The 23,841-nt window shown below is 38.6% G+C and overlaps 1 protein-coding gene across 2 annotated transcripts; it reads left to right on the forward strand.

Annotated features, from left to right (window-relative positions):
- The first annotated feature begins 1,632 nt into the window (after positions 1–1,632).
- On the forward strand, positions 1,633–22,505 carry cc2d2a (coiled-coil and C2 domain containing 2A). 2 transcript variants are annotated; one of them, XM_040040008.1, is made up of 40 exons: positions 1,633–1,835; positions 1,944–2,025; positions 2,266–2,319; positions 2,486–2,566; positions 2,659–2,809; positions 4,223–4,305; positions 4,387–4,488; positions 4,565–4,645; positions 4,736–4,918; positions 5,018–5,174; positions 5,262–5,398; positions 5,885–6,016; positions 7,705–7,914; positions 7,992–8,098; positions 8,199–8,339; positions 8,723–8,879; positions 9,053–9,324; positions 9,578–9,755; positions 9,871–10,024; positions 10,133–10,280; positions 11,466–11,604; positions 11,690–11,893; positions 12,010–12,102; positions 12,194–12,285; positions 15,483–15,650; positions 15,742–15,799; positions 15,919–16,028; positions 17,210–17,306; positions 18,403–18,501; positions 18,585–18,761; positions 19,539–19,553; positions 19,673–19,876; positions 19,961–20,050; positions 20,153–20,266; positions 20,769–20,903; positions 21,047–21,169; positions 21,246–21,304; positions 21,386–21,563; positions 21,749–21,935; positions 22,064–22,505. In XM_040040008.1, exons 3-39 carry the CDS (start codon positions 2,314–2,316, stop codon positions 21,932–21,934), a joined length of 4,821 nt encoding a protein of 1,606 aa, XP_039895942.1. In that variant the 5' UTR covers positions 1,633–1,835; positions 1,944–2,025; positions 2,266–2,313; the 3' UTR covers position 21,935; positions 22,064–22,505. The 2 variants fall into 2 exon arrangements, with proteins under 2 accessions (XP_039895942.1, XP_039895943.1); XM_040040009.1 differs by lacking the exon at positions 19,539–19,553 and having other exon boundaries at positions 1,635–1,835; positions 21,749–22,502.
- The last annotated feature ends 1,336 nt before the right edge of the window (positions 22,506–23,841 follow it).

Genomic DNA, 23,841 nt, shown 5'->3' on the forward strand with positions numbered 1-23,841 from the left:
TGTGGAGGAGGAACTGTTATGCAAATTTCCTGCTGAATAATACTTTTGCTTGAATTATACTCCCTCTCCCTCTGTTTAAGAAAACTTTGTTCTGAATGGCTGTTCCTTGTAAACCGAGGAAGTCTAAACTTTTGGCTCACAGGAACTGCTTGTACACTGACCTTATTATTTGAAACTTTGACCATGTTTAATAGGAACATCTGGCTTTGTAACAGTATATATTTTGTCATGTGAAGATGTTTTCACAGGACTCTTCTGAAAAGCATACTCTATGATTCAGCAGCTATTGGATCATTCTTTAACAGCAACAACTTGAAGCAATTATTTTCTCTGTTTTTATCAGTTTCTCATATTGGAGGAATTCTTCCCCACATTTCTTTACAATGTGACTTCAGTTGATTGAGGTTTGTACATGCACAGCTCTCCTAGGGTCATGCAACAGCATTTCAGTGGGGTTGATGCCTGGACTTTGACTGGGCCACTGAGCTAGCTTTAGCTCTTGATGGTATTACATTTGACTCTATAGTACAGAAGAATTCATGGTCCACTTGGTGACTACAGTGATCAGACAAGCCAAAGGGGTATGAGGTGTAGTGTTGATTTTTTTGCCAAACATAGTGCTGTGTATTTTGACCAAACATCTTCACTTTGGGCTCATCTGTCCAACTAAAATTGTACCAAAAGTCTTGCCAACATGCAAACGTAAACCATGCTGCCAACTTTTTTTTAGAGAGTAGAGGTTTCTCCTGGCTTTCCCCTTCCACATAAAATCCATACTTGTTCTGTCATGGTCCTGAGTCTTCAACCCAGTTTTTGTATTTGTTATGGTCTATGTTTATGTCTTTTGAGATCAGTGTTCCCTAATCTCTCAAACCAGCTGGATGGAGTGGGGTTTTTTCCATTTCTCTGAGAATTTCAAGGTCTGACCTTATGGTGAATTTGCTGGGATGTCCAGTCCCGAGTAGACCTGAGAAGTGTTGTGTTAACACACACCTGAATGCTCCAGACCAGCAAACTGCTAAAACATCTGCTTTAATAGAGGTGCTCAAACTTGCTGATGATCAATTAATCAAACTGTACTTAGTTTTTCATAGTAGAAATGAACTGAACTCCTGTTCAGATGGCTGTAAGCTTTCTTTCTTTATTAGGAAGGGTAAGAAAATAAGCATCACAGGTCCACTTTAGCAGAAATTAAATTTACTGATATACAAATTCCCTAGTATTGTAATGACAATCATTATCGACCAGAAACCAAAAAAATGTTAAAAACCCAACAACACAATAAATAATAGTAAGAAAATCCCAACACAAAAATAAAGCAATTGAAAAAATAGACAATAACAAACTTAGTACAGTTTTGTTTTTCACACTACATAAGATAGTGTTATATTATATTATTTGTTCATACATTTGACATTTTTATGGCAAAATGTTTTTAAAAAAACACTTAATTTCATTTTCTTTTACCTCTTTTTTAATTAGTTTCGCTGTACCCGGCATCCTAAATGTGCACGGTGCAAAACAAAAAAAACGGATCTGTACCTTCTCGGACCCCGTACTACGCGTCACTAAGCTGTTTGATTGACAGTCAACTAGACGAATGAAATCCAAAACTGCTTATAAGTTTAGGTTGCATCGGTCGTCTTCCAAGGTAGGTCGAGAAGTAGTTTATACCGTTACTAGGCAGCGATAACGGAATTTGTTTGCTCAATGTTAAATATCTAATAATTGCGGGAAAGGTGCTTATGGATATCTAGCTGCAGTAAAGTAGTGGTTTTTATTTCAAACCGTTTACTATTGTTGAGAAAAAGCATCGCAAATCTGGCTTCCAAAAGGTAACGCTTCTCTCTTTGCTCTCAACCATAAATAATACGCCTGTGAGATGCTAAGCTAAGCTAATTTGTTTCTGTTTTAAAACAATTTCATTTCTGTTTCTGTTGCAGTGATATACGAGAAAAACTGCATAAGAAACGACGGGCTTTCCAAGAAACTCTAGTTAAGAAGAAAAATGAGGACGACGTCCAGGTAAAGTCATAGGCTTTGAAAACTTGGTTATATTTTTATTTATTTATTTTTACTGTGAAGTGACAGCTACCTTGTCAAGTTCCGCCAGCATTAAATGAGCGAGCGTCATTCTTTCCTGACAAGACACAACATGACCGGAGGAGCCAGGCTCATTTTGAACACACTCAACATCAGAAATGCACACAGGAGCACAGATAAGGGAGCTTGTAACGCTTTAGTAAATCTAACTGTACTCGATAGGCTCTGGTTCCTTCTATCAAACTGAGTGAAGAGGACCCACAAACTACAATGGAGGTTGGTGCCCTTAACTAGGTTTTAGCTGCTCATTCCTGCTGGCTGCTGAACACCAACTTCTTACCTTCTTCAGCCTTTCTTCCGGCTTTAGTGCGCTAAATACCAGCTTGGATGCAAGTTTTCATTTTTCTGCTATCCATATAAAGTGTATCTTTGTGTATGCCAGGCGCCTGAAGACGGTGAAGAAGATGAAAGAGAGGCTTTGAAACGCCATTTAAGAGCTGAGAGACAGAAGAGAAAGAAAAGGGTAAATCTTTTGGTATCCACCTCATTTCTGTGATTCCACTAATGGCACGGTTAAAAATTCTAACAGTTTTGATTGCTTCTGGCTTTTATTAGCTGCTTGAACAGTCTTCCATCCAGAAGTCCCGTGATGCTGATGATGTCAAGGATGTCACTTCCATCCAGCAGTACAGTGCAGATGAGGGACCGTCTGAGAAAGCGGACGATTCAGTGGTTTTATCGAAATCTCGCACTGGTTCTCAGAAAGGTCTGTGTTTATGTCTTAATCAAATGTACCTCTACTCCTTCATCATACAAGTAATGAGTGATCTGGTAACAACACAAAACGGTACTCAACTGTTTGTTTTTTTCCCAGGCTATAAGACCATAATAATGATCATCTTTATATGTAGTAGGCATTTCATACAAATATAGAAAACTTGTATTTTTTTATTTAATACAAAAATAAAACATACAAGTCATAAAATCATAAAATTAAAGTGTCATGTAGAGAACAGAAGAATTTAGGGGAAGTTACAAAAATTCTTAAAGGGATTAGAAGGCAAAATCACTGTAAAACATACTTTGAGTCATTGTAAAAAGCCTAAATTGGTGTGATGTGATACCTTGATTTAGGTTTGGTTAAAAACTTTGCAGCTTAGCTTTGCATAGTCTAGAGGCAATTAAAACGTGCTATTAGAGATCAGTTCAGTTCACATTATTTATATAGTATTGATTCACAGCAACAACCACTTCAAGATACTTTATTTTGCAAGGTAAAGACACTACATTGTTTGAGAGAGCCCAAACATTTTTAACTGTGAGTGAGAACTCAGTGACGTTGGTAGAGAAGAACACCTTTTTAATAGGAAGAAACCTTTGGACGAAGCCACCATCTGTCACTTGGGAGGTGCAGTGAAAGAGGAGGGGGAAAAGGGAGGGTAGAGAGACCTCAAACAACTAACAGTACAAACTCTGAGTGAGAGAAAAGCTGATGATATGCAATCGTATTATACAAATGCTTAGTTAATAATAGAAGGAAGTGAGGGCATGTATAAAGAGAATGAAAGGTAGTTGGCCCAGGTCACATACCTGTGGAGGTATGGCAGTGACTTGGAGAAAGAGCGGTTGTCTTTTTAGCCAGACTTTTTAACACAATTTTAGGGATAAATGAAGAAGAGGTGTACTGTTACCAGTTTTCAAGAACAAGGGTGATGTACAGAACTGTAGTAGGTACAAAGGGTATAGTTGATAAGCCTTACCATGGAACTATGGGAAAGAAATGTTGAAGCTAGGTTAAGAAGGAAGGTGGTGATCAGTGAGCATCAGTATAGCTTCATACTCAGAAAAAGCACTACAGATTCTATGTTTGCTTTGATAATGTAGATATGTATAGAGAAGCTCAAAAGTTGCTGCTTGTGGATCTAGAGAAAGCATATGATAGGATGGTAGTGAATCTTTCTACGGTATATGGGTTGGAGACTGTGCCACATGGCCTAGGATTCTTAAAAAGCAAAACTCTTTTACCTGGGTAAAGAACTGAAAATTATGTATGATTTAAATCTGGAAACTCTTAATCAGACACCAGGTATCCAAATCTAAGCAGCATTTAATATCAAAATTTGACAGAAGGTAGTTGATGTTGTTTAAGTGAGCCTTAAACAAGTGCTTTGTGCTCTAGGTCTCACCTCAAGAACTCAGCACACTCACCATTTAGATGACTTTGTGAAACGACGCTTGGAAGAGAAACTAAAAGCAGCCAGGGTAAATGGAGTTTCTTTTTCTCACACACAGCACACGATCTGAGTGAAATTGTTGCTCTATAATCTGTGGCTTGTATTTCAGTCTAAAGGTGAGAGCCTTCAGGATAAGGAGGCCTCTCTCGAGTTTCCCAGTCGTCTCCATAGCCTCAGAGACAGAGACACCGTAACAAGGTTTGACAGAGAGGTGAGCCTCTATCTCACCTTAACTGGGCTCATGTATTGCTTTCCATTGGTGGAAGTTAATTCCTGGTGTTTCACAGGCTGATGCAGACAGAGCTGGAAGACGGGACTCCCCTCCACCCCTCAGCACCAGGGTCAGGTTCAGAGAAGCAGCAAGACAAGTAAGGCATGGATTGAGATTGAAATCCTGTATACAAAAAGCAGTTGTATAATGAAATTTAATGTATTCATTTTATTCTTTGCAAATACAGGTAGGAAAAGGCCTGCCGACAGCTGAAGAAGCATTCAATTTCTTCACGTTGAACTTTGACCCCGATCCACCAGATGTGATTGAGACGAGCAGCAGGAGAAGACAAAAACAGAGGAAAACAACAGATGAAGACGAAGAGCATGAAGATGTTGATGAAGATATTCAAGAAGAAAATGAAACCCAGGTAACAGGGCAACCAATATTTTTTTTTGTCAAAATTATTTCTTACCTTTTTTCATTTGCATAAGATGGACTAACTGCCTCATCTTCATCCTTCTCTCAGAGTGAAGAAGCTCCTCTTGTACAAACCCAAGAAGATTTATTTGTCATTGACCAGTCACCCCAGGACTTCTTGGAAATAAGGAAAGCCGAGTATGTCGGGTACCAAAAACTTCTTCAGCTACAAAGCGAACTCCTGTTTACACCCAGCTTTCGAACAGGTATATAATATCATGTCTTAAATATTTTAATTCACATCTGCACCTGCCTCATATGGGAAAAAATTATATTATGCTTAATTTTCATAGTTCCAACCTCCATCAAACTGCCTGAAAACATGAAACCTCGATACCTGGAGGATGAGGGTCTCTATGTAGGGGAAAGGCCTCCCGTATCCCTGACCAATGAGAATATTCTGGAGAATCGGATTTTGAAAATGGAGGAGGTAACATCAGCTAAAAAGCCAAAATTTCCTGAGTAATTTTTATGGTATTTTCAATTTAAAAAATAGGGTTTTTTTTTAATGTCATTGAGTGAAAGACGTTTTTGATCCCCACGTAACACATGACTTAGTAGAAACCCTGGTTAGCAAGCACAACAGTAAGATGTTTCTTATAGTTGGTCACCAGGTTTTCACGCATCTCAGGGAAGATATTGACCCACTGGTCTGACCTAAGTGTACTGCTCTTATATTAAAGTTTGTGTATAGCAGTGTAACAGTCTGTGTTGTTCATGTTTTTGGAATATAGTTTAAGGAGACACATCACTTTTTCTTGTATTTTGATTAGAGTGAAGACCTTCTGGGTTTTTGGTTGACATTCTACCTCTCTCCATTAAAATAAAACTACCATAAGAGACTTTTCATTACTTTGTTTTATTATATTATTATCTGTGTATTCATATCCCTATTGTGTTGTTTTTATTTGCTAAGGGGAAGAAGTGGTTTGGAGATGATGGCAGGATCATCGCTCTGCCTAACCCCATCAAGGAATCATCCACAAGACCCCCCCTTTTCCACATGGAGGAGGCCCTAGACCCTGCGCTACAGACTGTGTATAGGAAGGTCTGACACACACACACCAATCATTTTGTTCATTTTCATCATCTAAAGCACTGTTTGCATTCCTACACTGAGGGCGTTGCGATGCCCTCTCTTCTTTTCTAACCTCTTTGCCTTTTAGAAAAAAGCAAAAGGGCAGTTTGGCATTTGGTACAAAGAAACAGAGAGGAGGTATGCATTTGTTATTGGAGGACAGATCAGTGATGGAGGCCAACACATCTGTGATATGCTATCTTCTCAAAATTTACAGCAACATCAAAACTCCAAACTCCATTTGTAGACATTAAAAGTATTGCAAGCTGTGAAATTACATCTGAAGAAGAGCCAGCATTAAAATTAAACCCTAGCTTTTCAAGGCTTTACTTTTACCCCTTACTTATGATTTTTAAACAAGAAAGAAGAGCATGGCTGTACCTTAACTGTTATTTTATTATTTATTAATCTATCAAATACTTTGATAATTTTTTGAATAATAAAACAACAGTTTTGAAGATCCCTTTAAATTCTTAAGCTAGCTGCTTTGTTTGACAAGCAGTGAAAACAGTTAAATATGTAATAGTTTCAATAAAAACACTAAAAACCTTTATTGGACTATTTTTCAGGGTTGTCCTTGTTCCCAGCAAGAAACGGTCGTCTTCAGACATGTTTGTCTTTTGTACTGCATTTCCTATCTAGTGATAGGGAATGGATAGGGTAGTGATACGGTAGTGACAGTTGCTAGGGAATGGCAAACATGATTCAATGCACACATACTTCCTACTAGATAGCTGACCGGTTAAAGAGGTGCATCTGAAATTTGTGTTGTCACATACACTTCTGTCAAGTGAAGTCTAGTTCATGGCTGCATGTGTTACACAGAGAAGAGGAGACACTTGTGATAGCTTAACTTGAGTTGAAGCAGCCTCATTACAATAATTTCATTTTAACTTATTAATTATTATTACTTTTATTAAATAATATTAAAAATCAACATTTTTAAAACAACAGTGAGAAGATGAATAATGGGGGGGGAAAAATCACCAGTAAAAATGTTCCCAGCTGCCCTGACCTAACCGTGCTCACAGTTTCCATGGCTTACCTGCCCAACAAAGTGATGAAGCCTTGTGGAAAATAAAATGTGAAATAAATGGGTAAACTTGTGTAAACAAATTCCTGGATAATTTGAAACGGATGGATGAGTGTTATATTTCCTGTAATTCATTAGACTACATCCGCATCTTTATTAGAAGCAGTTGATTCCAGCCTTATTAGCATTTTACTGGTATGTGTGGTGTGACTGTCCAGTTAAACAAATATGTAAACCCTGAAAAAATAAGTTACAGATACAAAGGGCTTTGAGTTTAAGCACAGTCTTTATCTCTAGGGAAAACAAGTAGTTATCTTCTCTTGTTCATATTTATTTATTAAATTCTGGAGACGGGCACAGCTGTCATACGTGTTCATCCTGAAAACACAGTGTTCAGGGTAGTTAAGTTGGGTGTTTATAGCACATTATTTTCATGCATGACTTTGCATTACAGCACTCCCCTGATGGTGCTTTCAATCTTGCCAGCTATTTCATGCTTCCTTTAAACTGGCACATACTTGGAAACTTGGAAACACACAGGCAAGGCACAAGTGCCAAGTATAATTCATAGTGGTTTTCATTTCCCAGGATAGTGCATGATGGATTGTGTTATTCTGTCTCCCAGGCGGTGAAGTCCAAGTATGCAAATCTTTACATTGCTGGTGCAGCAGATCCTGAGGGAGACTACCAGCTTGATGTTGATGTCTCTGGGCTGATCTTCTCCCATCACCCACTTTTCAGCCGCGAACACGTCCTGGGCGCCCGCCTAGCTCAGCTGTACGATCAGTACCTAACCAGGCAACGCAATAATCTCACAGGTCACCTCACTGACAAGGTAAAGTGAGCTATGAAAGGGACTCCAGAGTTTATATGCAGCATTCAGTGTGTTTAGTGTCTTATTTTCTGCTTTAGTTGAATGGACTAAGGAATGCACTGCGGAATATGCTGGAGAGCCATAGTGGGCTTAACCCCACTCAGGCCTTGCAGCAGAGGATTTCTGAGTATAATCTGGAGGTTAGGTGAGTTCATCCCTTAGCCTCCTACGAAGTCCTTTGTAGCCTAAAAACATGCACTGTAACATTGACTCTTTGAGCAGTAGTGTTTTTCCAAATATTACAGGAACACTCGACATCTCCGAGACAGTGAGCAGGAGAAAGACAGGACTCTTCTGAAAAATATAGTTAAAGTGTGGAAGGAGATTAAAGCCCTGAGAGAGTTCCAGAAGTTTACCAATACACCCTACAAGCTCTACCTCAGAAGGTAACAGCTAAAAGTGACAGAAATTTCAGTGAGGCGGTAACAGTAAAATAATGTGTATATTCTTTATGGGGATGTTTTATGCAACTCCATAAAAATACTAAATGGAGTCTGTTTTGTTTGTCCTATTTTTTTTTTTTTTATTATATTTGTTAATTATAATTGCTAACGTTAATAATGGCCAGAGTTTTCAAAGTCCCAATCCCTGTGAGCCAAAATCTGAGACTTCCAACACCCTAAATTCTCCCTGATTTAAAATCTGGTATTGTTTTATCACTCATCCCTAATCGATATCAGCTGGATAGAGTAAGATTTGCTCTGTAGAGAGTTCTCCAGATTCTTGTCCCAGTGTCATTAATCTGTTGTGCTGTCTATTGCCTCTTCAGGGAGAATGTGGATCGGGTGTCAGATGAGCAGGACTATGAAGATGAAATCTTGGCAGAGGTTGTAGAATTAGAGGCAGAGACTGAGGAAGAATACCAGAATAAATTAGCTGAGTACAAGAAACGGCTGGAAGAATGGAAACTCTGCAGAAAGAAACAGGTGCCTACATTTTTACCTGCATTCTTCATCTAAGTTTCTTTCCCCTGCATACGACACATTTCAATAAAAAAAATTGAAAATGTGGTTTAAAGGCAGTCCACCTGACTTTGTATGTCAAATCATAATGTAAAGATATACCCCCGCACACACCTCCTCATGTTCACTGTTTTCAGAAAGCCAAAAAGAAAAAGCAAAAAAAGAAGAAGAAAGGTCAGGCACAGGATGACACGGAAGGAGAAGATGAAGAACAGGATGTGAGTGAATCAGAAGGACCTACTGACGAACCCCCCCCAAAGCCGGAGCCCCCAGAGAGACCAGACCTTGGCTCCATAGAGCAGTGGGTGAGGGAGAAAGCCCTCAGGATACGTAGAAAGCCAGGAGAGGCCATCCTGATTCCTGAGCTGTCTGCATCTGCAAACATCACTGCCAGTGAACTGTGCCCCAGGTAGACACAGCAGAAACACAAAGAGGGTCTAGGTTTCTTCAAAACATGTATGAACCAAGCAGAAAAGAGTAAATATTTGGGTGAGGGTTGTTTGTTTTTGTTTTTTTATTAAAATGAGAAAACTTAATAGCAGAATATTTGTCACAGGTGGGAATATCACACCTATTTGCAGGTGTTTCAGTTATGATGATGAACTGCACTTTCACTGTGGTTTTGTGAATGTTTTCATCACGTTTGTTTTCTTCGTGTTTAGGGCCGAAAAAGCTCGAAGAGAAGATGTTGCCAGGCGCTCTCTTTTCACCAAGATCCTTTATAATGACAAAGAAGTTTCACGAACAGACAGTCGCTCCCTGAACACCGACTTCAGGGTGCACTTTGGACAGATATTCAATCTCAAGATAGTCAACTGTCCCCAAAGCATTAGTTTGCAGGTACAGTAAAGAGTGCTGAACATGCTGCCACTTTATGTATCCACGCATTTACTTGATAAATGACTGCTGTGATCTATTCTAACAATTAATTTTTGTGTTTACTGTGTGTGGGCAGGTGTTTGAGGAGATTGGATCATCATGCTCTCTCCTGGCTCAGGTGTTTCTTCCAGTGCCAGAACCCTCTGTCGTGACAGGCAGCGTCCCTCTTGAGGAATTTGAGTTTAGTAGCAACCAGAGAGTGATGTTTGACCACGAGGGAGTTGGAAGTGGTACATTTTTTTTTTTTTTCAGATATGAAATATTTGAATATTTCAAGAATACTTTTAATTATACTAACTTATCAACTTCTCTCTCTTACACTCTATACACCTTCTCAGATGTGCCCCTCTCCTTTGAAGCTGATGGCAGCAACAAGCAAAGTCTTTTGACTTCTGGGAAGGTCTCGTGCTGTGTTTCTTGGGGTATCGGGGACGATGATGTACCCCTTGCACCTCCTATTTCTCAACAATCTGGTGGCGTTCACAGGTAGTATCTTTCTTGATTTTCCTAATAGAATTATGCACACCCCACTTTTCAGTTATTTATTTGTAAAAAATGTTTGGAATCATGTATGATTTTCGTTCCACTTCTCACGTGTACACCACTTTGTATTGGTCTTTCACGTGGAATTTCAATAAAATTGATTCATGTTTGTGGCTGTAATGTGACAAAATGTAGAAAAGTTCAAGGGGGCCGAATACTTTTGCAAGCCACTGTGTATATATATATTACATACATATATAGTGCTGTCAGCGTTAATCTCGTTAAAATAACGTTAACGCTCTAACTGCATTAACGCGGCAAATCTCCGTTGGCAAGTTAGCGCGGATCGCCCCGTGTGTGGGTTGCATGGCTTCAACGCGTTAGCACGGTTAGCTCGTTAATGTGTTAACGAGCTAACATTTGTCAAACATTTTGCAGTGTACAGCAGGAGAAGTTTTTAAAGGACTATTTTGTGTTTTCTTACTGAAAAAGCAAATTTACACCCCCCACCGAGACAGCATAACTTTTCAGCATGTTATAACTAAAGTGATCTGAGACGGCTTTCAGGTTTTTAAAATAAAGGCTATTACAGGAGGCTGAGGAGCTTATTGTCCCTTCAGATGGTAAAAACTGTGATTGAAAGGAGGGAAAGCCAGATGCAACAACCACGTACACTGAAAAGCAAATCAGAAAACTGAAGTGTATGACAGAATGTGCAATGGCCATCTCTATAAGACTATGGCGTGTCCTTGGGTTAGGATGAAGTGCTATCGTGATACTGATTTTCTGCCTGTTGGTTGGAATTGGTTTATTACTGCAGCAAAATATGCAGACATATGAAAAAGAGAGTTTTCACATGACTGGAGGTTGAGATTGGTGTCTAGGCATCAAGCTCATCACTCCTTATAAATATGTTGCATATAACATTGGGCCACAATGTGGAAATATGCCCTTGCAGGTAGATTCTGGCATGAAGGAGTTGAAATGGCATGAAGCAATGCCAGATCGGGAGGATGTGTTTGGTATATGAAGTTGTCAGTGTCAGTCCAACAATGTATTGGTTTTTAAATTGATCTCTAAATGTTTTACTTTATCTTCTGTGCAATATGAAATATTACAAAATTGCTCAAAGACTTGTTGTTGTTGTTTTTATGTTATTGTCAATACTGATCTGTCTGTGTTTCTTAGTGGCATGGGCCATCTTGATGCTGTTAGCTACATTGGGGCATCTGGACTATATGACATGAAAAAAATTGGTGAGTGGGCCAAGCAGTCGCGTCTGGATCCAAACGATCCGAAAAATGCCTCCATCATGCAGCTGCTAAAAGTGAGTATCAGAAGACGGCTATTTTTAAGGACATGAACGCATCAAATGAAACATTTTCCCATGTAACTCTATGTGTTTTTTACAGGTGGCCAGTAGTGGAGAAGTAACAGCTCCAGAGTACTTCCGCCTGGAACATCTCCAGGAAGAGTTTAATTTTGTGACTGATGAAGAGTTAGAAAAGTCTGGAAGGTTTCGTCTGCTCAAGCTAAGGAACCAGGAAGTTGCAGAGTTTCGGAATTACAAATTCATTCCTGCTTTAGAGAGGGAGGTCACTGATACGGTTTTCCAGGTCAGCTTTTCAAAAGTGTATTGCAGAATATTATCAATGTGGTATAATGAAGATGCACAAGCTCTATAAAAGGATAATAGTTTTTTTTTTCTTAACTTTGGTTAAAATTATTTCAGGAATATGAAAAAAGATTGAAAGAGGGAGAGGTAATTGATACCAAAGAGCATTTGGATTCACACAGAGCTTTAGTGGCCAAATACCTTCAGAAGGTGAGCTTTTTAAAAAAGAAAAAAAATTCATACGCAAGTATTTAGCACACAAGAGACTTAAGTGTTGTGTAATCCTGGCATTTGTCCACAGATCCGAGAATCAGTCATCAACAGGTTTCTTCTTGCCAAGCATCACTACCTCCTGTCTGATTTGGTGATAGAAGAAGAGATACCAACCATTGGGTAAATATGCACTGCTAGCAAAAGCTGAATAGCCTGACTCAAAATATCCCAGCTTTTTTGTTTGTGCTGTGTATGTTATGTTTTCAAGTATGGCTATTTCTTTCTTTATTCACCTGTGGTGCAGTGTACATTCACTCAGGTACTCTCCTTAAGTACAGATTTAAGGTATTTGTACTGTACTTGCATCTTGTCATTCAACTGTACTTTTAGTCTACTGCTAATAATCTAATGATGTTGTGCGCAACTGACACAGAAGTCACTTTCCTGTATTAAGTACTTTTATGTTTAGTATTTAACACTTCCAGTGCAATACTTTCTTGTACCAGAGTCATAAACAGTACAGTATTAGTACTTTCAAAAAAGGAACTGATAAAAAATACTTCCCTCACCACTAAAGCTAAAACTAGGAAATTTCACGTTTGCTCAACAGTCATCAGAAAGAGTTGCAGGGCCAGCATAAAATTACACGCTGATGTAACTGCATTTTGGCAGCTGCTGGGTTGGCGTATTTGATCCTTAACTCAACACTGCATTCGCCTGTCTAATTTGTTCTCTCCTCTAGAAGTTAATACATTGTTGTGCTAGAGCTGGTTTCACAACATGTGGACATGATAACAGAACATTTGAAATCAATTTCAGTCCTTGACTATTTTTAAGCAGATTTATATATTTAATAATGTACATCAGTGTCAGTCATGCTGTTGATGTACACTTTTTTCATTTCTTGTTTTTTTTTCTATTTTTCTGCTTTTCTTCTTTTTTTTTCTTTTCTTTTTTTTTTTTTTTTTTTTTTTGTTCGTTTGTTTGTTTTACAGTGGTGCAGGTCCAGGGTATGTTCTTAGAGTTTTGCTTTGGTTTTTTGTCTTTTGTGTGTCTCTGTTTCTCCTCTTAGTTTAAACCCTGAATACCAGTGCATGAATGAATATAACAGACTGTTTCCAGTGTTCAATCCTCCCAGGGTTTTGTAAATAATGAAAAAGAATTTAGTCAGAATATGAAGCTAAAGATTTTAAAAGCTGTAAAATTTCATAGAGATTAACACCAATAAAATGGTAAAATATTAGAAGTTGCTAATATAAGAAGTCTTTTAGCATTCTCTTGCAGCAGTACATTATACTGATAGACATCTTTATATGCTCTACTCTATTGTTTTTCTTCCCCATCAGGTTGCAGTAAATGGCTGCCCCTCCCTTAGCATGGTTCTGCCAGAGGTCTGTTCTTAGTAAAAGGGAGTTTTTCCTTCCTACCGTTGCCCAGTGCTTGCTCCTACGGGATCATCTGATTGTTGGCATTTTAAGTCAGTCCAGTTAATTTTTTCAGATTTATTTAAAGTCATTTCAAGGCATCTTACATTAGGGTAAAGACCCTACAATATAAAAATAAACTCCAACAATCAGATGACCTCCTATGAGCAAGCACTTAGTAACAGTGGGAAGGAAAAACTTCCTTTTACTAGAAACAGACCTCTGGGAGAACCATTGTAAGAGAGGGGCAACCTGTTGGGGGTGAGGGAAAAGAAAAGACAGCAGAGGGCGACTTGAGGTACTATGATTTACGACAATAGTAGCGTATAACCACACGAAGAATGAAAAAAGGTGCATTAAAAATAAATGCTTAGTGCGTCATGGGAAGTCCCTAGGAACCTAAGCCTATTGCAGCATAACTAAGAGAGGGTTCAGGCCTACCCGATCTAGCCATAACTATAAGCTTTATCAAAATAGAAAGAATCTTAAAAGTAGAGTGAGTGTCTGTTTCCCAAACCCAAACTGGGAGGCAGATCCAGAGAGGGGCCTGATAGCTGATGGCTGTGCCTCCCATTCCACATTTAAATACCCTAGGAACCACAAGCAAGCCTGCAGTCTGAGAGTGAAATGCAGTGAAATTATATAAATGTAAATCTACAACAGGGCATTATCCAACTGATTTGGTAAATGAAATGGTACTTTTAGAGCACTTTTCTACCTTTACAGAGCACTCAAAAGCTTCTGTGCTACACGCCTAAAAGATGCAAGCGCTTTTGTTATCTAAATTTATGATGCACATGCTCACACTCAAATGGATGCAAAAATAAAGGATACAAACAAATAAATGCAATGGGATTCAGTATAAAGGACATGTATACGGTCGCTGGTTTAGCTTAGTGCGTTGAGCAGCCGGTGGCTGCATTACTTCCCCTCTCGCTCTCTCTCCCTCCACTTTCCTGTCATTTCTTCACTGTATCTATCAATAAAGCTGAAAAAGGCCCCCCAAAAAGGGACAAGGATATGTTGACAAACAAAGTGGAGGAGTCAGAGATTAAATCACAGTCCTTCCAACTGGTACTGTACCTGTGCTACATCCTGAATCATAGCCATTCTGTAAGATACCAGATTATATGCCGGCACATTTATACCAGGGCTGTCACAATATCCAAATTTGACTTCACATTTATCAAAGAATAAATTGTGATATTTATTACAATATCCGTATAATTTTGGGTGGGAAAAAAGTATTTAAAAAAAAAATTATTAAAAAATTATTATTATCATTGTTGATGTTGTTGTATCTTGTCTCTTTGTCAGATCAGTTAAACAACTGTTAACAACTATAATTATACAAAAGCTTGCAAAGGGAAGAATTTCTGATATTAACAATATTATTCTGTGCGTTATTAATACAATAACTGTTTATTTTTAAATATCACAATTATTGTTCAATACACACTTATTGTGATATGCCTATTTTAGACTTTAGATACAGGATAAGCAGCACAGTATGTTTCCAGCGGTTCTTGTTAATGCCATTAAAGGTTACTTTAAATTTTCAATTCAATTCATTTATATAGCACCAAATCAGAACAACAGCTGCATCAAGGTGCTTTATATTGCAAGCTGCTTTATATTGCAAGCTAAAGGCCCTGCAATAATACAGAGAAAAGCCTAGCAATCATATATACCCCTATGAGAAAATGCTTTGGTGACAGTGGGAAAGAAAAACTTCATTTTAACAGGAAGAATCCTTAATGATATTGACATATAAAACTACAAATACCTGGAGGGACTGAGTACTGTTGGTGGTAACCCCCGACCCAGAATTAGAGCAAAAAAGCTTTGTCATATTGCCACAAATTCTTATCTACATTACAGTAAGCTTTAATTTTAAATGAATAGTCCTGCAGGCTGTTGACAAAGTGATTACATGTTTGTTGCATTTATCAGGATTTTAGGAATAAACCTTTTCAAGCTGGCTGAACCAAAACGACCACTGAAACCTCAGAGGAAAGAAAGAAAGAAGGTGACGGCCCAGAATCTGTCTGACGGAGACATCAAATTGCTTGTTAACATCATCCGGGCTTATGATATCCCAGTCCGCAGGCTTCAGAGCAAGTGAGTTCAGCCATTCAAATTTAGAAACCAGCATATATGTTTAGAAATCTTACTGGACACTGAACTGTGTTTTAATGGGTTTCTATTGTAGTAAACCAGGACAGTCATCTCATAGTGCCCTTCAGGGCAGCATTGGGCTTCCCGACCAGGTACAGCACAAAGTCTAATCTTATTTTGCTTTACACAAGCAGCCGAGCATAATCTGATACCAATACAGAGTCTCTATAATCAGTGTCAAGTATGTGGAGTATTTGTGTGTCTAATTTAGATACAGGTGAGGCCATTTGTGGAGGTTTCCTTCCAACGCACAGTACTTCAAACAGCCACAGCCGATGGACCAAACCCATGCTGGAACGAGGAGCTGCAGCTGCCTTTTAGGTGAGTTGGGTTTTTTTTGTTTGTTTGTTTGTTTGTTTGTTTGTTTTTTGGGGGGTGGAGGGGGGTCTCTTTTCCTTTGGGGGGGGGCTTTGTGTTGAATGATCTCTCTGGTTGGACTGTCAGATTTGTAGATTTCCACTATTTAGTGTCCCAATATAAAGAGGAATTCAGAATATAAATACCTTAGCATTTTTGATGCATATTAAACTGTAAATATGAATTTCAAAATGTTGGACAATCTTGTTGATAAACTATAACAAAGTAATAATTTTCTTGTACAGGAAAAGGAAAATAAATAACGTTCTTACGTGTTTTGAAGGAAAAACTTTATATAAGACACTTTTCTCTCCATCCTACATCTTTATATCCTCAGGTTTATTACTACCAGCTTTTATAGTACGATGTGGGTGGTCTCACAGAAGTGCCATGTGGCTGTTTACTTCTGTGGCTCTCACTGGGAAACTGCCATTTTACTTCACTTCTCTGCTAGTGCTCTGGGACTCAAACTGAGTCCATTAAGTCCCAGTTGTTGCAAATCCTTCAAGTCTATCCTGCGTTTGGAAGACATTTAGTTTCTATGCTCTGGCCAACTATAACTCTTTACAATACACCCTAAAGTGTCAGTTTACATTTATAGTTACAAGGCGTTTAGCCTCAGCACCTGTTTTACTTGATGCTGTATGTCGTATAACTGATCGTAAGTGTATGTTGTGTTTTATTGGATTCCTTTTTACTCTGCTTCTTTTATTATTAATTATCTCTTTTATTGTTTTTTTATTTTATTTTTTTTGAAATGCCCATTATAATTGTAAATGGGAGGCTAGCCGTGTGTGACTTTTAATTAACAGTTTAAAGATTTTCTTTTTGTTTTCCGTTATTCATCCACAAAAACTCAAGCATGCACAAAAATAGTTGTTGTTTAGGATCTCCTCATGCCTTTGTACCTGTCCTGCACAGGCTCATTTTATCAGGATGAAACTGAGCTGGCTAATGCAGTGTATCACAAAGTGAAAGCTTGGTGTTTTTGACCAGATACCATTATAAGAGAGACTTTTTGAGCACTTTTCATCAGATTTGACTGGTGATTCTAAACATGCATTTTCCCATCATTGTTTTTCAAAATAACTGCCCAGCACAATGGCTGCTGAGTGGTGTTACTTACCTAATGTTCCTCTCTACAGCGCTCCAAATGGTGACTACAGCACTGCTAGCCTGCAGTCAGTCAAAGATGAGGTTTTCATCAACATATTTGATGAAGTGGTACATGAGACTGTGATGGTGAGTAAACACTGTTCACTTTGTCTCACTTCTCACATCCCTCCATTGTTTTCCTGTCAGGTTTAGATTTCAGTTTAAGATCTTGATTCAATATCCGTGAATCAAATGGTAAAAATCGAGTTTATTTATATAGCACATTTCAAACTATGCTTTACAAACTAAAATGCAACTAAAATAAATAAAATGCACGACAGTGATGCAATAAAATATAAAAGAGAAGGGATAAGACTAAAACAACAACAAGGCTGTAAAAACAAAAAATGTTGGGGTCATAAAAATGTGTCTTCAGTAAAGATTTAAAATGTTCCAGCGTTTGTGCAGATCTAATATTTAGAGGCAGACTATTCTAGAGTATGAGACCTGCCACAGAAAAGGCTCTCTCGCCATGACTATAAATAGAAGACTGGTACAGACAAGTACAGAGAAATGCAGTACTCCAGTCTGCATGTAACGAACAGATGAATAACACGTTTAAAGAGATTAGCTGGAACATATGGCTTTACTTTGGCTAGCTGTCTCAGATGGAAAAAGCTAGATTGGACTACTGCACTCACCTGCCTACACGGTTGAACCATCAAGTTACACATCAAGGGTTTTAATATCTGTCTTACAATAAGATAAGGGGCCCCGAGCACTGTCGATGACAAAAATGACAATCTCTGTTTTGTTTTCATTTAATAAAAAAAAAGAAACTAAGGACATCCACTGTTTAACGTCTTGAAGGCAGCGTAATAACAGCTAACAGTGAGCGAGTCCCTGATTTTAAAGTCAGATAAGTGAAATAAAAGGTTATACTGTGAAAAATGGCTTATGTTTAATTTCTGTTAAATGTGAATTTCTATCTATGTAGACAGCAACACATGTCATTTTAGTGATATAATACAATTAATTTCTGTATTATCAGATATTGATGTAATTGCCAACTTGACTTTGGCCTTTATTGATATCTCCTAAAGACCTTTGTGACTATTTTTGTGGGTTTTTTATGCTCTTCAAGAGTGAATCTAAAAATAAATTTAACAAAATTCTGCATCCTCACCCTCATTGTGTCATACCAGTACTTGCTGCTTGAATTATTTGTATTTTTGCTCCTCAGAATGACAAAAACAGAGGTAAATCAATTCAAACCCACATAGAGAAGCGCTGGTTGGGCTCAGTCAAGATTCCTTTCAGCACAATTTATTCTCAGTCCAAGGTGCGTCTATGATTTAAGCAGACATGATGTACACACACTAAATGGCTGTGACTGACTGGACTTCTCACTGACATTTCTCTTAGATTGATGGGACATTTAAAGTGAACACGCCAGCTGTGCTGCTGGGTTACAGCAAGGAGAAGAGCCACTTCACTAATAGTGGTTTTGATATCTTGAGAAGTCTGAGTGAGGGAACATTTATCACGCTGTTCATCACTGTCGATCCACAGCTGGTACCTGGAGAGTCTGTTAGGGAGAAGGTAAGTTTAAACGGCGACCTCAAGAAACCTCTTGTCATTCAGCATCATGCTTTGGTAATCTGACTTTGCAATGAGTCTTTAGGGAAGCTTTTCTCTATATATAAAGGAGACCTATTATGCTCATTTCTAGCTCCATGTTTTGATTTGATTATTAGTAATTTTACCTACTCACTTTTTCAGCCATTTTCCATCTGATTGGTGGGGCTTCTGTGCTCAAATACTGAGCTATGTCCATGAGATAACCATGTTGGGAATATCTCTTCCCTTTGACATACAGAACCCAAAGAAGGAAAAAGAAAAAACTAAAACCAAAGGAAGAGTTTTGGGTTTAAGGAATGCCTTTTAATAAAGGCTGACCTCTTAAGATTTATTCTTTGCTCAGAATAGGTCATAGCGCTGTCAGGTGATACATAAATGATACATAAAGTAATAATGAATGATTTATAGCCATTTGACAAACAAAAACGCTTAAGTAAGGAAGCCCCATTTTTAAAAAATTACTTAGTCTCACAATCCCGGTGATGTTCATTGGCGCCAAGTGAAATTTTCTCTGTGTAGGAAAAGCCCTGCTCATTGTTTGAAACTTAAGCAATTTTTAATGTAACGTAAGAAAATGAGCAAAGCAAAGTATGTCTGCTTAAGTGTTTAAATAGATCCTATACATTTTAGACACTTACATGCATGTTTCTTATTTTTGAAACAATTTGTTATGAATTAATTTCCTCTTATTTCTGTCATCCTCTTGTATCGCTTATTTGCTTTTGCTGCATGTACTAGATAAAGGAAATGAAGGTAACTGCTCCATTAGAGCATTTATCCTCCTTTAATCACCCATTCATGACACAACATTTGAAGTTACTTCTTTTTAGCTCTGTGCCCTTATTCATTGTTCATTTGACCTTCTCTTGCAGTTTGACACCCAAGAGGATGAGCGCTTATTGCAAGCTTCAGAGAGATTTGAGAGGGACGCAGCTCAGAGATACCCAGACCGACCCTGCATTACCACAGTCATAGACCTCAGTGGGAAGACTGTCTTCATCACACGTTACATTCGACCACTCAGTCCCCCAAAGGAGCTACTGGATGAATTCCCCAATAACCCATTGGAAGCCACGGTCAGTGTGATATTACTTAATGTAGAAAACGTCTTCGGTAATTAGATATAATTTGCTGATGCACTGATATTTATCCCCGCACAGCCCCTCGTTGCTCGATTTGTGTCACTCATCCCTTCTCTGCCTGACCAAGTTTCATTTTCTGCAACCTGCGATCTTTGGAGCACCTGTGACGTAAGTGAACTTTCTTCAAGATGCCAGCATTGTATACAGAAGGGCAGTGCTCATATTGTAGTACCTTTTGGTAGCTCCTTTTTTGTTGTTGTTTGTTTTTAGCAATTCCTAACCCTTCTAGCGGGTGATGAAGAGGAACACGCTGTACTGTTGTGCAACTACTTCCTGTCTTTGGGCAAGAAAGCCTGGCTTATAATTGGCACAGCCATACCGGAGGTGGGTGACATTTATTTCTTAAACCTGAAGACATTTCATTTGTGTCACAGTAACATTGTTAAGTAGAGCACAGCTTTAAAAACTTGCACATAGACTGTAAATAAATGTTGAAGTAATTACCATTAGCAGGCTGTATTCATAGACTGCTATTCTTTAAAAACATACCAAACAGGGGTAAGAGGTCCTTGCTTCAGTGGTAGTTTTTATTGGCTAAAGACAAGCAGACAGCTAGCGGCTACACCCACTGTGACCCACAGTCTCTAAGCAATATAGTTTAAATATGTTTTATTTAAAAAAATTCATAGAGACCAAAAGAGTTTTTGTTGGCTGTGAATATGCTTATCTTTGCTGTAAAGTTCCATAGTTTGATAATGGAGTCTATGGGGACTGACTTTTGCAACCAGTCTTCAGCCACCACTGCAAGAACAGCTATTTTTGCTGCTTCATTTTTCAGACTTGTTCTTGCAGCAGCACTAAGAGTTCTAAAATCTTCCCTCCTCAGGGACCCACGGCTTATGTCCTGACCCTTGAGCAGAACCTCTACCTTATCTGGAATCCCAGCAGCGGTCAGTTCTACGGGCAGTACGACACCTTCTGTCCACTTCAGGCAGTTGGCTGCTTGGTCAATGCTGACAATGTGAGTAAAGATTTATACATTTATTTATTCTTCATCATTTTTACAATTTTGCATAGTTTTATATTCATGTCTGCTTTTTGTTTTGTGTTTTTTTTTTTTGTTTGTTTGTTTGTTTGTTTGTTTGTTTGTTTTTTAATTTTAAGGTTTGGTTCAACATTCAACAATATACATCACCAATGAGGGTCAGTTTTGACATCACAAAAGCTAATTTGTGGAAACCGTTTTTCTCCCGAACTTTCTCCCACCCTGGACTGTCTAGCATACAAGTAAGTGTTCAGTATTACTGTATAAACCTATTTTTACTTCTTTGTTTGTTTCTCAAAAATTTGTCATTGTCTTTAGCCAGAGGAGCTGGTGTATCGTCGCACAGACAGGGCAGCTGCAGCAGAGCTTCAGGACAGGCAAGTAAAACAGCAGAAACTGCCGCTTCTCAAAACAACCACGGGCTAAACGCAGCACATGCACCATGTCACTCTGAATAGAATCGAGAGGATCCTGAAGGAGAAGATAATGGAGTGGCGACCTCGTCAGCCAACCCGCTGGAACCGCTACTGCACCACCACCCTGAAACAGTTCCTGCCCAAGCTGGAGCTGATCCGAGGACAAGATGTGGCTGAGGGACAGCGCCATGAGCTGCAGAGCCTGCTGGGAGACTACAGAGTAAGTCTGAAAAAGGGTGTGCCTCCGCAAGAAGGTACTCTGAGTCACTGTGTTGTGTCATGGATCTTAAGTCCAGTGCTGAAGAAGTTGGCCGAAAGCGCGTGAGCTCACTTTGAAAAATTCATATCACTAACAGTTTTTTTTTGGTTTTCTCTTCTTCTTTTTTTCTCTCTTTTCCTTTGAAGATTTCAGGATTCCCCCTCAATCTGGTGTTCTCTGAGATCCGGCCCATTATAGAGGCAGTGTACAGCACTGGCATTCACAGTGTTCAGGCATCAAATGTGGAGTTTGCCCTGGCTGTGTATGTGCACCCCTACCCAAATAACGTCATGTCAGTGTGGATTTACTTGGCCTCACTCATCCTCACATGATGTAAGATCTGACTGTTTATCAAGCTTCAGCTTTATTAAAGCTGATGTTTAATGCAAATTACTGTAGATCAAGTTATCTTCATGATCTTTGCAATACTTTTTTGTACTTTTTTTTTTTTTTGTATTCAGCTTTCCATATGTACTGGCCCATCTCACGATGTCTCCTTCATACTTTGAGTTAGCATGAATCGGCTGCCGATACCAGCTCATTCTACCAGCTGTGACAAGAACACTAGCAAAAAAAGCACAACTATAGAAAAATTAGTCAGGAGGGATAAGGAGAGAGGAATGGTCCGTGGAAAGCACTTGCAAAACGGTTCCCTGTTGCCTCTCCAGTGCTTCCGATGTTACTTTTGTTACACCAAAGCAGCAGAAATGGCCTCACAGTGGTTTCTGCTTCCGAACTAGACAGACTGATACCCATAGTTTTTAATCACATTTTTAAGATTTTATTTATGAAAGCAAAAAAGACATTTGTGTTCATGAAATGGTCAGAAATAAACTGTAAAATGTATAAACATTTTCAAATCAGCTAAATTGTATTTGAATTAAATGCATAAACTTCTGTTACCACAGCTTGTTTGCTTTAAATATATCCAGACACTCTGAACTGCGCCTCAAAGGTCTATATGTATATGTATCTATATATGGTAGAGCGAATTTAAGGGTGGAGCTCACTTATTCACTTCACAATTTCAAGTCTAAACCTTCCAAACAATGAGTAAAAGTAATAGATGTTAAAAATTTACATCTGGCTAGTGATTAAAAACCTGTAAACCAAAACCAAACAAAAAATGCTTGCTTATTGAAAGATTTATGGTTTACATTTTTCGTGTGCTGTTTTCAGTCATAAGTTGGCTCCTTAAATTGGCACTAAGACTTTGAGAACCCCCCTTTAGATGGGTGTTACCTTCCACAGCAGGGCCCAGATGTTGCTCTGTGCAGACATCTGCAGATAGGCTCCAAGTGAAGCTAAGTAAACATATAGTTGGAACAACTATTCGTTCAAGGAGTCCAATCTCAGTGTTTGAGGGAGAGGTCGCTGCATGTGAGCAAAATTTCTCAGAACTGTTTTTTTTATTGATTTTAATCTATGAAACATTCCTGACCTGAAGGGATGTGGGACTCTTCCAGAATGATCTCCCATCAATACGATGAGGGGTTACTGAATGGGTTGAGTGTGAGAATGATGTGAATCAGTCTTCAGAGTACTCAGATCTCAACTCAAGTGAACACATATGAAAGACTGTACCAAAAACTTGGAGAGCACTCTTTAAAACAATCACCAAAACACCAGCTGATGGAATTGTGTTCATCCATCAGACTTCCAGAGACTTGAAGAATCAATGCAGAGATACAGGGTGCAACATAACCAATGGTCCTGTGGCTTGGTGAGAAATGTGTGTTAGTCAAGGTGACTGGCCAGCTGCTGAGGCAAATTGGCTTGAAACAAACCCTCACTAATAAGTGAGGGTTTGTTTTATTTTCCTTACAGTCAGCATTTTTATATTAAATTACCACCAAAAGTCCTTCAAACTGCCAGTTTATAGTTTAAATGTGAAGAAAAGTGACAGCATAATTAAATTAAGAAACTAAAAAAAAAAAAAGATGCTTGTATGCAGACTCCTTTGTTGGGTTTGCCTTGACATTTATTAAATGTGGCAGATTTCTTATAAACATCCCTTGAGGCTGTCGGCAGCCTTTCTAGCAGCAAGACCTGCTGCATAAAAGAACATTTTTAAGATACTATATTTCTACTATGGAGTCATAATTTGTTGAAAGTTGCCAAGATGCACGGAGGATTTTCTGGCACTTTACTGACATTGGGTTGGCTGTAGCTCAGGTGGTGGATCAGGTCACCTACTACTTAGAAGGTTGGTGGTTCGATACTTTTTTGTTAACACAAT

Source organism: Simochromis diagramma, unplaced genomic scaffold (genome assembly GCF_900408965.1).
Source record: "Simochromis diagramma unplaced genomic scaffold, fSimDia1.1 OVJJ01000026.1, whole genome shotgun sequence".
Lineage (NCBI taxonomy): Eukaryota > Metazoa > Chordata > Actinopteri > Cichliformes > Cichlidae > Simochromis > Simochromis diagramma.